Genomic DNA, 15000 nt, shown 5'->3' with positions numbered 1-15000 from the left:
GAATTAGTAGGCACCGTCCTATTTATTCCGGCTACGCATGAGCAAAATCAAATGTATAAGCAGCGCTCTCTTTTCCAGGTCGACTATAGCAGCTGCGTGAGGGTCGCTAAACTATACCAAGCAAATTCCTTTGGCCAATCAAAGAAGATGCAGACAACAAATGTGCCAATCACAACAGACTTAGACAACCACGGGAAAACGCAAGCGAGCAAGTAACTACTGTTTTTGCCGCTGATAGGTTGAGAATCTGGCGCGAGATTTTTTAGCAATTCACTCAGTTTGGCACAGTTATGTCAAACTATGAAAGCATCTTAAAAAATCCCCAAGGTTTCAGTAAACTAGAAAGGTATCTTATTTTTAAAACGAAATGAAATGCATGAGTTGGTAATTTTTTTCCTTTTCTTTAAGAGGCTAACTGAGAAAGCAACTAGGCAGCCTGCAGAACAGACGAATTAGCGTGGCCAGCGCGATTCCCCTGTTCTGCAGGCTAGAAACTAGGAAAACTCCTAACTTGTAACACATGCAGTCCAGATAAAGACGCCACTGCTAATTCCTTCAACCCGTCCTTTGTGAGATCGAGGTATTCAATAGCAAATAATGGGCTTGCAAAACTTCTTCTGCATATAAGTTGAAAATCAACGTTGTTTGCAGGCGTCGTGATGCCGTCTTTGAAAACGCACTTGTACACTAAAAGTTCCTAAAAGAAAATTAAAGAACAATCAATAAACATTTATCATCCCTTCCTTGTTCATCAAAGATCTTAACACACGATGCACTGCCCTGAACATTCGACGGCGAGTTCAGTGAGGACGACAGTACACAGCAGTATTTCACAATGAGCAAAACAATATTTCTGAATGCATGCGAGATTTGAAGGTGTCTTTCTTTGCCGTCCAAATCTCAAGTTGTCTGGAAAACGTGAGCGCACACGGCAATTTTTGATTTTCTCGCCTATTTGGAACCTTTCTTCAATTTCAGTAAACGATTAGTTCGACTAGTTTGTAGAAGTCAAATAAACTTCAGCAATCAAGAAAAAAGTGATCTTACAAGATTCGAATGAGAATAGCCCACTTTCGATATATTAAAATTCAGTCCTGGACAAAGGCATCATCTCGAGTCTCTGGGAAATAAACTAATACAAATCCTTTTATTTATTCCCCAGAGCCTCGAGATGACGCCTTCTGTTTAGGACTGAATTTTGATATATCAAAAGAGGGCTATACCGTTAACGGCACTGTCTTGGAAAGCGTTTAGCAACGCCGACCACTCCAGCAACGGCAAGAAACAAGAAAACCATTGGTTTAACGAGGACACTTGCGACATGCACGTTAGCAGACGCCCTTCGCAAAACAACAACGTGAAATGATCAAGGCTTTGAGGACAACGTAAGCAGACAACTTTAATTTCGTCAGTGTCAATCCAAATATAAAATACTTGGCCCATCGCAGCATATGAACTAGATGGAGTAAAATCCTTACAAAAGCGTCACGTTATATTTCGTTGACTTTGCGTTGTGTTACAGCTCTCGGGAACGATGGCCACAAATACAGAAACAAGACAAGCAATGGACCCTAACGCTGAACAAAATAAAGCTGTGTGTTGTCCGACTAAGGCGCCCAAAAGAATTCCTTGGTGTCTGAAATGAATACCTGTCCATAGGTCCCCATGACGATTTCGTCACAGCCGTCCCAGTCCACATCCGCAATGCTCGCACACGTCACACTATCAAAGTCATCTGACTCGGGGAGCGTGACCATATTTGTAAATCCTTGATTGATTATATCTCTTCAGAATAAAGAAAGTACATTGACATGAACGGTAATAGTGACAAGACTTATCCTATCTGTATCGACCAACTGTGAGTTAACGGGTTCCTAGGAAATGATTTGTCACCATTATATTTAACCGCCTCAATCATGGACTACCTTTTGAGTTTTCGACTACTCTGCAACATTTTACAAGAGAATACCCAACGTGTGATCACTTTTAACAAAAAAAATATATAATTCAGCGAGTTAACTATCCAATCAGAGGCCGAAGATGGCTTTTCCTGGCGTCTTTATGGAACTGAGGAAAACAAGTTTTCCTTGAATCATTTATCAGCTCAGTCTACCTTATGAGCAGACGTAAAGAGTGTGGTGGTATAGAGCAGTTTTCAAATGACTGTCGAAATTAAATACGCGATTGCAATTGCTAAGCTTAGTGATTGGTTTGAAATCTCGCGCCAGTTTATCAACCAATAAGATAGACCGCGTAGCAGGCGGTTTGGCGAATTTTAAACGCTTCCTCCCACCGGGGTTGACTTTCGAGTGATTGTTATGAATACGGCCGTGAGAAAACCTGGACCGAAGTCAAACGAGAAAGCGAGGGGGGAGGGACCGAGGAGGAGTGAGAAACCGCCTGCAATTTACCCCTCAACATTTTCAAAACCTCCGTTCGCCCACGGACGGAGAAAATATCGTTTCTGTTTGGCTAATAAAGTGTCAGAAAAAATCCGCCTCTCAGTCAAAATTTATTGCTCCTTTTCATAAAAGTGTAAAGACAAAACAGAGCGGAAGGAGCCGACAATCTGTTTAAAAAAAAAAATTGGAAACTTCCTTGCGGTAGTTTGGATTTTCTGCAGGGCAGAAAGACGTAAAAACACTAATCAATGGAGGTGATATTTTGGCGGTCCTTCCCAAGGACAAGGGCCAAGTGGCCCATTAGGCCGGAGCTTATCCCGGTTTCTGTAGCACGAAGCGACTAGGAGTATTTCTACTTCCCCCTAGATGGGATGCCGGTCCATCGCAGGGTTACTCCCGGCATTAAATTCGCCGGTACCCATTTATACACTTGGGTAGAGAGAGGCACCGTGAGAAGGTCAGGAAAAGCTATAAGACCAGGATGTGGAAGGTAAAAATTTCAGATCTCTATACAAGTCGATAATGAAAAGCAGCTTGGCCACAGTTGTTCAAAAGGTGGATGGTACTAGCCCACAGATAATTCACTTGAAAGAAGTATACCACTACTAAAACCAATTTATTGATGTACTATAACTTTCAAAAACTCATGAATAATTCGTGAACCAAAAAGCCTATCAAAACCTCACATGCATGAGCTTCAAACCCGATAAAACACTCCTCACTAGAACTCTTCATATAAAGATTACTAATGGCTTGTTTTTCTTGCATGCTAATATCTTCCCCTTACATTTTGAACCTCTGTTTGGACTCCCGAGGGACGCACCTTTTGTGGAATGTTTTCGAAGCTGTTCAAAAAACTTGCAGCACATGTTTTATCGGGTTTAAAAAACACTCGGCTACGCCTCGAGTTTATAAACCCAATAAAATACTGCAGCTTGCGTTTCAAACATTACATATAGGATATTTGTTCATCAAGCACAAAGCACTATCCACCCTCTCAACAACTGGGGCCCGGCCATCAGCTCATACATAAAAACAACACTTGTTTCAATGGCACAGCAAACCAAGAGATGCAAGTCACTGCTTGATACCCCTTCACTTTTATCAACATCTATATCATCTTCTGCAAGCAAAACAACAAGCCAATAGACCGTATTAATAAATGGCGGTCACATTTATAATTCTTTTGTCCACGTGCAAATTAGCCTACCAAGCCTCATTTTAGAGCGAAAATTCTTTTCAATTCACTGTATGGTATCGAGGCTTGGTAGGCTAATTTGCACTTCGACAAAAGAATTATAAATTGGCCGCCATTTATGAATAAGGTCTATATACAACGATCAAGAAGTTCCCCAGATAGTTGCTCATTAGACATGCGCCAGAATAACCAGTCAAACCAGTTAAACACTCAGGTTACCTGATACAGCCACTCAGATAAAAACAATGATTTAGAAATTGACCCTGACCATGCTAAATTTCAAGTTAGAACAAAATTGCCAAAGTTGCTCATTTTTTTTTAGCAATTTCTACTAAAGAGAAGTAATGGTCAGTCAGGTTTAATGCCTAACTACAGTACTTCACTTAAAGGTCCTTATTTTACGAGGGTAACAAATGACACTGAACTAAAGTTACTGATAAACTTGAGTTGTGGCCCTCGGTTTGCACCTTCTACCCACACTCCTCCGTTTTATGGGTATTCAAACCTACAGCTACAAGTAAATGGACCAGAGGAAAAGTCAAAACAGACGTTGATGGAATGAGATGGGGATTGAACCGGCGACCTTCAGCTCAGCAGGCTGCACACTACTCATATAAAGCTCTTATAAAGCTAATCTAAGAATCTTCACAAAAAATTACCATTACCTCTGATTTTTTGAGGCTGTTTGGAATTCAATGAAAATAATTTCACACTTGAAATAGGCCCATCGCGGTTCAAGCTATATTCCTTGATGACACCTTGTAAAATTTAAAAGGAAAGAACATTGACCAATTTATTACAAACCATATTTTCAGTCACAAATTTTTCAACAGAAATTCCAAACTCTACCATACTGGCAACATGCAAATTGCTAACAGCCTGGCAAACAAACAAAACACTTTTAAACAAACATACTTGGCTGTGCAATAAGTGCAGTCGCTGCTAATTTGACATGTCCATCTTGACATCCAAGGACAGTAATCCGTCTGGTCAGCTGAGTCTGCACTTCTAACCACAGAACACTGAGAGCAAAAATAGAGACAAGATTGGTTCCAGCATTATCCAGGAGGAACTCCGATATAAACTGACCAAGACAATAATAATAATAATAATAATAATAATAATAATAAAATAATAATAAAACAACAACAACATTACTATTGTTATTGCTATTGCTTTTATTATTAGAGCGGCTTTCAATTGAGTGTCAAAAGTAATTAGCAAATTGCTTTGGTTTTGCATTATTTACATGAAACTCAGTGATTGGTTCAAAGTTGTTGCGCCACTTTTTCAACCAATCAAAAGTGAAACCCTAACCAAAAGCAATTGTGGCTCATGCGTGCACATTTTCCTGCGCTTTGTGTCGGCTACGTGTGATTAATTCGCGTTTTGATTGGTTTACTGGTTAGTCTCCGTCCTTTTTGATTGGCTAAAGTTCTTGCGACACTCAATTGAAAATTGCTCTATTATATTTATTACTATTACTATTATTACAATGTTGAAGATTACAATAATGATGATGCTGATGAAGATAATAATAATAATAATAATAATAATAATTATTATTATTAATATTATTATTATTATTATTATTATTATTATTAGTAGTAGTATTTTAAATTTATCAATCATACTTGCTTGGTAAATTCTGAAGCTCAGGGAAATAGTCTCCCACAGGTTGTTCTTCAAATCTCTGTTGGGTTCTATCCTTATAAAGTAAAAATTAAAAATTTTAACAGTAAAAATAATATTGCACTTTGACCATACAACAATAATGTGTTTGCAAACTTTTTCACCAATGTAAGCATACCTCACAAAACATGTGAACACATTCATCACTCCCACAAAGAAGAAATACCACCTCTTGTCTTCCTCTCACAAAAATTCTGAAAGAGGAAGCACTCTCACCAAAACTATACAATAAAAAACTTCATCTTTGCTACAGTTGCTCTAAAAAGTGACAAGCATAATGCAAACTTACTCAGCATGAGTCAATTGAAAGGGAACAAAGTCCAGTTCAAGGTGCTGGCAACCTTCTGAAGAGTTAAAAAAGACAACACAGGTGTTTTCAAGAACAATGACTAACTGGATTAGCAATACAAGAATGTTTTTGGGACAGCACCCAAACAAAGTCATTCATGTTTAGTACCTGCAATACTGTCCAGTGAAAATTCTGCTTTGCTTTCAAGTGCTGAGTAGATGTTAAGAAACTGTTTTTGTTGACTTCGAGAATTCTGAAGACGAATATTCGATACAAAAAATTATAGATTAATAGACATAAGTCTCATTAATGAGTGATCACAATAATAATATTGATTTGCCTTAATGGTGGTGGATTTTCAGTCAACCACTGAACAGCTTGTCCTTGAGGAGCTGTTTTTTTTAATTTTACCAAGTTCTGCTAACCACAAATATTAAATTGGTGATGTGCATGTACTGCCATTTACTAATACCTTCAAAAGAATCAAGGATATTCCAACTACAAGTCGTTTGCTTGGTTCTGGTCTCATAAATGCATCAATAGAAACAATCTCAGCTGAATCTGTGAAAACATAAACACTTACAGTAATGTTTAAACTATGGTTGGCTCAGTGGTGAGAGCTGCTGCCTTCCAACTATGACTGTGTTCTATTAAAAGGTTCAAAACCCACACTCAGGGTCTATTGTTGGTTCTTTCCTCTTCCTAAGAGGTATTTCTCTGGGTGTTCCAGCTTTCCCCTCTTATTACAAATTTATACATCAGATGTCCAATCACAATCTACTAGCAAATTAATAAAAACACCATTAGAATCGTCTTGCCATTTATTGACCAAAAACCAGCCGATATTGTGAAGCGCCAACTTACTCAGCTAAATAAGAAACTGGATATAGATCTACAGCCAATTTTTGTCAGCCGCAAGCTCGAGGATGTCCTTAAATTCTGTGAACCCAAACCATCGTTAGTCAGTCAACAACTAGTCGTCTATAAATTTCAATGTGGCTTGATTGATGCGAGCTATGTTGGCTACACAGCTCGTCACTTGCATCAACGAATTGAGGAACACAGATACTTAGCTATCGGGAGGCATTGCCTAGCAGATCATGGCCTAACAACAGCACCCCCAGCAGCGAGTTTTAGTGTCATAAAGAAATGCGCATCGAAATTTGACAGCTTAATTCATGAGATGTTCTACATCAAAGAATTGAAACCATCACTTAAATGTGCAGTCAGACTCTGTCAGAGCAAAACTATTTACTTAGAGTTCACATTTACTGTTAGCGTACTATTGTATATATTGTTTTATTGTCCTATTGTTCTTGTACTATAAGTTATGCTTCATCCGATTAAAATTCATTGCCTGACGATGACATCGGACGATGTCGAAACATTGTCAAAATGAATCTAGTTGCGTTTGTCTTTTTAATCGAAATTCATAGACTTCAATATTATTTTATTTCATTTGATCTTCTGACACTTCAGTGAGTAGAGCATATGTGCTCTGCTCAATAAGCTTGAAATTTAAATAAATTCATCATCATCATCTTCTTCATCATTATTATTATTATCATTATTGTTAGCATCATCCTCAACCTGATTATTGTGCCATTATCATAGATAGATGGATAGATAGATAGATATACTGTAACCTTTATTTAAACACGATAATGACTATTATTATTAATGATATCATTATCATAGGTATTATTGATTTTTTCCTTGCCCTTTTTTTACCGTCTACTGATTTTTTTTGTTTTCACTCGCAGTCTAACTTGTATTAAAATCAATCTGTAAAAAACTGAAGTGCCGTTCAAATTTAAACCAAGTCAACCCCAAACTGTCCGGGGTGGCCACTCAAAAACAAACAGCTTCCTGATCAAGAACTTGACTCAAAAGCCCCACCAACTGCCCGATCAAGGCATGTAGCGGTTAAAGGCGGTTTCCCAGTAAACAAAGAAGTAATTTTTAAGACGTAACCAACCTGGGATGTAGGTGAAAGGCACTTCCCTAGCAGACGGAACAAGAGAATTTTGTTGGTATTCCAAGCACATCACCCTGCCACTTAGAGACGCTAAAAATATTTTGTTACCCTCTTCATCGCTCTCTACTTTTGTTAGACCATAGACGTTGGTCTGGGATGCAATTGCACAAAAGTGAATTTCTTCAAAAGCGATCTCTTCTTCGTCGTCCGCCATCTTTGGTGTTGTTGAAACCCAATCCTTCCCGGATTAGTTGATCGCGGCACGGGGAGAGGGGTCGGGAAGCAATTGTCATGCCAAAGATGCCAAATGCATGTGGTAACCAACGTTTTCGCCCAATTTCCCATTACAATTTTGCACTAGAAATCACACTGTCAAAATTCAAAATATCAAATGAGAAGGCTACCTGGCGGTATTGTTGGCGAGAGGCAAATTAAGGCTACCATGAATTGTTGGCCTAAAAATTAGGCCTTTCCCTTGGTTTAGAAAATCAGGTTTCATGAAATGATAAATTTATCACTCCCTGTTTTCTTTCAGGGAGCTGAATTTGAAAAAAGAGAGCTTGTAATAACAATCGCAAAAATATTGCCCCAACATGGGACATGAAGTGCACTTTACAAAAGACAAATGACAACGAACTGCATTCGCTGGAAATGAAAGATGGCTGGATATTGGCAAAGTTCTTTTTTTTCCGCGTTTATGTCGAGGTCCATAAACACGGAAAAAATAACGAGGCCAAAATCCATCCATCTTGACCGAACAAGCTTGGTCAAAAAAGTATTTATTACATGGGATAAAACACCAAAAAATGACCTTTGACCTTGCGGGACCAAGCGAGAAATCCTGAACGGGCAAGAGAGCTCCATCTTGCCCACTCGGGTAGCCAATCACAGTGCAGGATTTGGTTCACCTTGCCCGCTCACGGAGCTAGTCATAATAACATCTCTTACTTTAGTACCATAACACTTCCAAAGGGTAGGCCGCGGTACAGATGACAGTTATGTAGAGACATGACATGCAGAAAAGATGAATAGCCGATATTCGTATTCTCAGTATTGGACTGGAACTAGCTTGCAATGGAGGCTAATCCGGGGAAATCTTTTCAAATGCAAATGCTTTTTAACATATTCCCCCGCATTAGCCTCCATTGCAAGCTACAAAAAGTTGCAAAAATATTGGAGACACTTCACCTTCTTGAGGCGTAATTAATTTCCCTATTATCTCTCACACTGCAGCGCCCCTCCCCCACTTATCAGTGTTGCTAGCAAGACAAAAAATGTTGGGAACTTAAGCAGTCAACATTGAAAGGGGGAGGGGGGAGAGGAAGTGGGAAAGGTTTAAATTCTAGATACGGCGGGCATTGGAAGCTAGAAAAGGTGTTTTTTAATGAAAGTGTCTCAACAATTTTGCAACTTGTTGTAGTTCCAGTCCAATACTGAGAATACGAATATGGTCCATTTACCAACACACAACTCTACCGGTAAAAAAAATCGTCACGCAAAGTAAAACTTCATGAAGTTGGCGGCAAGTTAAACTGCATTATGTCAATATTTAAATAATTGTCAAAATACTTTTAAAATGACATTTGTAATCAATAGCTGAACAAATCAATAAATACATTCAATAATTGTTATTTACAAGGATAAAAATGATAGAAAAATGATATTGAACTACACTTTTAATCGGTACACTTTTCTCTTAATATTCTGTTATTTTGGGACATTCATTTCTTCAGTTCACAAACTTAAAAGATTCAAATGAAATAAATAGCTGAACAATGAAATAAATAAATATATATATAATAAAAGTTATATGTAAATATATATCTATAAATTCTTATCTACAAGGATAAAAATGATTACTGTTTTAACAGGTACAATCTTCTCCTTCTCTTAAGGACATTATTTTTTTTCAGTTTACTAGGAAATGCTAGCGGCACTTAATTTAGGAGAGAGAAATAAGATAGTGCTAACGTTCTCCATAACACTTAAAACTTGGTTATTTCACGTTGTTGCTTTGCTGAAGACGGCAAAGAAATGGACAAAAATGAAAACGCACGTGCAGGGCGTGCAAAGCTATTGTTTTGCCCACTGAATATGCAAATTTGTGACGTTCTCGTTGCCGTCGCCGTTGCTAAAGCTCCCTTTAAACTCCCTACCGCAGAGTGATTACTCCTACGGCTCGAACTCCCCCGCGTGTTAACGCTACGGGCTGTCAAGAACTTCTCGTTCGCGAGTTCACAAGCCCAGTGTGTTCGTTCTTGCCTAACTATTCAAGGGCACCCAACGAGCGAATTAAGCCAAAAGCCTTTGAGGAAGAGTTCTAGGCTTCTTGTAATATTTAAACACTGTCTAAAGAGATGTCACCTGGAAGAATTTGATCTGTTCGGATATCGTAGCTAAAAATTAAAGTGTCCGAAAATTTTAGGGGACGATATCTTCATTTCAGAAATTGCTAGCTGGACGTTACCCTCTAAAAACTTCCCAGCGAATCATTTGCTCATCCGAAACTGAAAGATGACCTTACCTTTTTAAGTGCAAAAAAATTGCATAAATATCCCTTCCGAAAACGTAAGAGACTACTTTTCCCATGTTGCAAATCTTTTAGGTGATGTTTTAGTAAAGAAATCTATAGCTTTTTGGGAATGTAGAACCGAGATTCTTAGAACAGTTTGATTCTCCCGAACACACATTTCTCCGAAGATTATCGTTGGGTGCCCGTGACTATTCTATTCTTTTAAGAGTTTTCTTTTTCGCAAAGCAGCAAGGGCTTTTTGAGCGGCAGTCGACTTTGCGATTTGAAAATTTCTACCGATCCCTATAAAAGTTCCGAAACCTGCTACAGTCAGGGAGCTTCTAAAAGTACCATCCACCATTCTCTCAACAGGCCTGCAAAATAAGAGTAAAAGACGGAAGTAGGTGCAATAAATGAGATGGTAACCGTTGACCCAATTAAAAATGAAGGAACTTTTTCTCCGTTGTCGACTTCTCTGTCGAGCCAGAGACCTTCCGATGACAAGTTCCTATGCTATTAAACTTAGTAAAGACGATTTCCCAACCTCGTTCCCAGGGTCTCTCTTCTCTGCCTCCTTTGTCGTCAGAGAAGAGAGGCCCTGGGGAGGAAGTTGACAATTTCCCAGCTATACTGCCAGAACCGAAATTCTTGAAATACCACCTCCTTCACTACAACTGCAACAAAGCAACCCTTTCGACATTTTCAGTCGTAAAAGAATAGCACGCCAATGAATAGTGTCCCCGAAATGAAAATACATCTCCTTAACAAGACAGCCTGGTCGGCTTAATACTTACGGGAAGGTGGAATAATCAGAATCGCGATTTTAGAAAACAAAGAGGCCATTCGTACTGGACCCGTACACCTACTTATTCATACGGGAGCCTTCTTAAAATGATTATTACGAGTTCAATAACACTCGCAAAGTCTTACCTCGTCTTTAATTCAATTACATACAGTTCAGCTATCAAACAACGGCATTGATGCCTGTTTAATTTCCCGAAATACCTCCTTCGTTTAATGCCACCGACAATCTGATCTGCTTTGTGTTTGTCGCATTTAAGTCTAAGCACCCATTTCAAATAGAGCTGATAAACAGAATTTTAGTCTAAGCAGCCATTTTAAAACGGTTAGCTTTCAATAACTGCGTGGCTATGTCATTCAAGGTTAGGGTTAGAACCTGTAACAATCATTCTAAGAAGATTCCCGTATGAATAGCAAATATAGGTCGGTGTACGGGTCCCGTACGAATAGCCACTGCGTTTAAAAAAACACCAGCATTAATGCAACAAGAAAGGGTTCACCAAACTGTTCATAAAGAAAACCACAAACAGGAGGTTAGCTCTAAAATTCTTTTGTCAACATGCAAACATTTAACATACGCAAACTTTGACGCGTTAGGTTTCATCTCCAGAAGTTTCCTGGTGGCCGACATGGGAGGATTGGCAGAGTGGTAATCTACACATTAAAAAAACAAAACAAAAGGTAAGTTCAGAGATATTCTTGTCTAGCCTTAATTGAAGTGGTGAAGCTTTCTTGTTTCCACACAAAGAACAAATTCAAGATAACGTTGCATGACAAGAAACGCCTTCGTTTGTCTAAATACAGATGAAACATTGGCTCCACACATATTGTAAGCCTTGGAAAATTTCCGGCGGGGCTTTCCAGAAAAGCAAACCACCTCTATGAACTTGACAACGTTTAGATATGGCGCGATGTTACGTGACACACCATGACATGATATTTCATCCAGAAGAAAATTACGGGCTCCGTGAGCAAGCTCAGTCACGCAAGTAGAAACCAAGACTTATTAAAGGTAAGTAACGCAACCCTAATCCCCAATCCCTAATCCCCAACGTGGTATTTGAATTCCGACCATTTGCATGCTAATACAGAGCACTGACCAACGGCCCATGTCGTGAAGGGACTTGTGCGGATCGCTTTGTGACAAAAAGTTGTGTGTGTTTGTGTGACCCCGTGTCCACAGATTTCGAGATAACGATTTATGTTCTACTCACGACCCAGTCTGCCGCTTATAACAGAGTTTAAACCCATAACTTACGCCAATCAAAAGACTCTTGGTATACTAAAAGAGGTTGCGCAGACAAAATTCAAGATCTGTTGACTGCCAGACAGAATACCCTAAAGTGTAAACAGAGCCGTGAGGTAAAACAGCGGTGCGAGAGAAGAAAAATGCTCTTCTCGGCCCTGTTACGAAGGCTACTCAGCTTGTTGAATCGTGCGATTGGGGTTTCGAAGCCACAATATTTGCTTGAAAATAGAAGTCAACTTTAATTTTCATGACGAGATGGTCAATTCTCTTAACCGTTGTCTTTAAAGAGAGAGCCTCTAGATTATACTCGTCAACGGGGAAACCCTTTACGCTTTCACTTCCCAGAGTGACTGCTATAAGTTTTCTCCACACAAGCTCAATACATTCTCAAGCAGACTGGTGAATGAGAAGAAAGAAGTTTACCCCCTGGGGTTTTGTCTGGATATATCAGGGAGCTTAAGCACGCGCGTTTTTGGGACGCGGACGGCAACTGGATGAGAACATTTCGCGTGCCAGGACAGAGGTGTCTCCCAGTTTTTTTTGATGATCATCTCTAATGTATAAAAGATACTTAGCAATGTAAATGTGGTTGTGTGAAGACAAGTTAAACGTGAAAACAGCTCACTTCCGGTTGCCGTCCGCGTCTCAAAAACGCCCGTGCTTAAAGGGCCACCGACAACCACAAGTCTTTGCGGGCGTGCAAGCTATCGGTGCCATTTTCTGTAATACAGAAACTAGTATTTCTTGAAAAGTCAAATTCCATCGCCTCACATCGTCGTGTTTTGGATGCCCAGTAGCTTCAAACTTTGTTAATATTTTCCTTAATGTTTAAATATTGTATTTTTGGCGTTATTTGGGTGTTGTGTTCGTGTTAAAAGCGAAATGAAAACTGTGAAGAAAGGTCGTCCGCCGAGGAAGGAAAAGCGCCATGTTATTTGGCTCACTACTTCAACCTTAAGATTATGGAACGAAAGGAGGAAGGCGTTTGGATTAAAAAACAAATCGAACAGCGAATTCGCAGAAGTTCTTCTTCACGGGATGTTTCTGAAGCGAACCGGCCGATTCGATTGCCCGGATAATAACAACAACAAAGGCGCGCAAAGGACACTGGTTGTCGGTGGCCCTTTAAGCTCCCTGATATCATCAAATTCCCATAACTGTCGTAAAACGTAATGTATGGCCATCAGTAAGAAGAATTAATATTCGGATCTTGGGAGCGAACGGGTTTACACAACGAGATCACTAACTTGAAGGAGACTTCGGTCGTTCACTCACCAATAGAAGGCTTTAGTATTGGCAGATAAATCTCCCACACTTTACTGAGATCCTGGCCACAATCCACATATAGTGCTCCAGCAACTGCTTCGAACAAGTCACCAAGTACCTTGGGTACCTCCACTTCAACAAACTCCTCGCTGTCTTCATTTGCAAGAACAATAACACTGGAACAAATCTGCGCGCAAACAATATAAAAATTTGTGTTTGTACTGATAGCGCCACGCGCCTACTGAAGGCTGAGGGATTTGGTGGTTAAACGTCTACTTCCCATCTGATAGAATACAGTACCAGGAACACAGCGTAAAGTTTCAACTAGGAAAGGAAACTCAAGAATAAGAATTTAAGGCCACGGAAGCAAGTACACAACGCACATGCCTATTAATGTGGCCCCCGGGTGTGGCTGTCTTTCAGTTCTGTGCATGCTCAGTTACCACGCCTTTGTATAAAAGCGAGGCTGGAGTTTAGCTTGCTTTGATACAAACCTCACAGCTTTTCTTATGTAAATAGAAACTCGTTAGCATTACAACATGATTTACCAAGTGAAGCTATGATCCTCGTAGTTATGAACGCAAATTTAGCTATTTGAGAGAAGCCTGAAACATTCAGGACTTCAACGATAAAATTGCGTTCATAACTGCGAGGATCATAGCTTCACTTGATTTCATATCTGCAGTTCAATATATGATTCACTTCATACATCAATTCATTCGTTGAACATGATTTACATATGAAAAGCAATGAGGTTCGTATCAACGCAAGGTCCACTCCAGCCTCGCTTTTATTCAAAGGCCTGGTAACTGAGCATGCACAGAACTGTAAAATCGTCTATTACTTTTCGTAGTGTCTCATTGACCGAATGCAAAAATGGCCGCCAACAAGTTATTCTTTTGTCTTTATGTTAATTAGCCTAACTAGCCTCGTTCACACGCGCAAAATTGAAAGAATTTGGGCTGTAAAACGAGGCTAGTTAGGCTAATTAACACACAGACCAAAGAGCAATTTGTTGGCGGCCATTTTTGCATTCGGTCAATTACCTCGTTGTTGCTTGTCTGGCGTTGTGTTATCAACTTCTCCTCGAACTTCTCAATAAACTTGTTCACGATTTTAAAAAGCTGAGGTGAAAGCGATCGCAGGTGTTTGGCGAATCCCAACTTCACAGCCAAAGCTGCAAAGCTGAAGTTATTCACCACAGCCGAGCGCAGGTCCGTCAGATCCCCAGGGGACTTATGTCTCTCGTGTATATACAAATATCGCGTCACTAGGAAGTCCAAGAGCGCGTCTCCTAAGAATTCCAGTTGTTCGTAGCTGCTGCGGACAGCGTTGTAGTCCCGAGGCAAAGACGTATGCGTAAAAGCTTGCTCAAGGAGTAAACGATTGTGAAACTTGTATTTCAGAACCTCTTCAATTGCCTTAAATTCGGCAGATGATGATTCCTCACTTGGGAGGAAAGCGCTGTTAGAGTGTAAAGAGTAAAGTGCTGTTTTTTCTTGAAACAAGGAATCGTCTGACACGTGAAAACTCGGTTGGGAATTTGATGCGATCTCATGAGGAGTCCATAATGAGTTTGTCCACAGTGTTCTCTTTTCAAGAAGGGGATCATG

General features: G+C 39.7%; 2 protein-coding genes across 4 annotated transcripts in view; both read right to left on the bottom strand.

Annotated features, from left to right (window-relative positions):
• Positions 1-7821, bottom strand: part of LOC138027013 (KICSTOR complex protein kaptin-like) — an 8943-nt gene extending 1122 nt beyond the window's left edge. Inside the window, exons 1-12 of one of the 2 annotated variants that reach the window (XM_068874497.1) lie at positions 7668-7787; positions 7560-7585; positions 6054-6142; positions 5750-5834; positions 5582-5636; positions 5411-5486; positions 5235-5308; positions 4516-4622; positions 4266-4358; positions 3432-3525; positions 1650-1785; positions 512-697 (exon numbers count right to left, since the gene is read on the bottom strand). In XM_068874497.1, the coding sequence (XP_068730598.1) occupies positions 512-697; positions 1650-1785; positions 3432-3525; positions 4266-4358; positions 4516-4622; positions 5235-5308; positions 5411-5486; positions 5582-5636; positions 5750-5834; positions 6054-6110 (963 nt within the window). In that variant the 5' untranslated portion in view covers positions 6111-6142; positions 7560-7585; positions 7668-7787. Of the gene's footprint in view, positions 1-511; positions 698-1649; positions 1786-3431; positions 3526-4265; positions 4359-4515; positions 4623-5234; positions 5309-5410; positions 5487-5581; positions 5637-5749; positions 5835-6053; positions 6143-7559 lie in introns of both variants that reach the window. The other variant, XM_068874496.1, reaches the window with a different exon arrangement.
• Positions 7822-9125: 1304 nt separating this feature from the next.
• Positions 9126-15000, bottom strand: part of LOC138027047 (endoribonuclease Dicer-like) — an 18752-nt gene continuing 12877 nt past the window's right edge. The window contains exons 10-13 of one of the 2 annotated variants that reach the window (XM_068874547.1): positions 14434-15000; positions 13397-13574; positions 11451-11526; positions 9126-10445 (exon numbers count right to left, since the gene is read on the bottom strand). The exon at positions 14434-15000 is cut by the window's right edge and continues 569 nt beyond it. In XM_068874547.1, coding sequence (XP_068730648.1) covers positions 10286-10445; positions 11451-11526; positions 13397-13574; positions 14434-15000 — 981 coding nt within the window. In that variant the 3' untranslated portion in view covers positions 9126-10285. The remainder of the gene's footprint in view (positions 10446-11450; positions 11527-13396; positions 13575-14433) is intronic. The other variant, XM_068874548.1, reaches the window with a different exon arrangement.

This window comes from Montipora capricornis, chromosome 12, assembly GCF_036669925.1.
Source record: "Montipora capricornis isolate CH-2021 chromosome 12, ASM3666992v2, whole genome shotgun sequence".
Classification (NCBI taxonomy): Eukaryota; Metazoa; Cnidaria; class Anthozoa; order Scleractinia; family Acroporidae; genus Montipora; species Montipora capricornis.
Note: the sequence above shows the minus strand (reverse complement) of the source record. Positions and strands in the feature narration are given on the sequence as shown.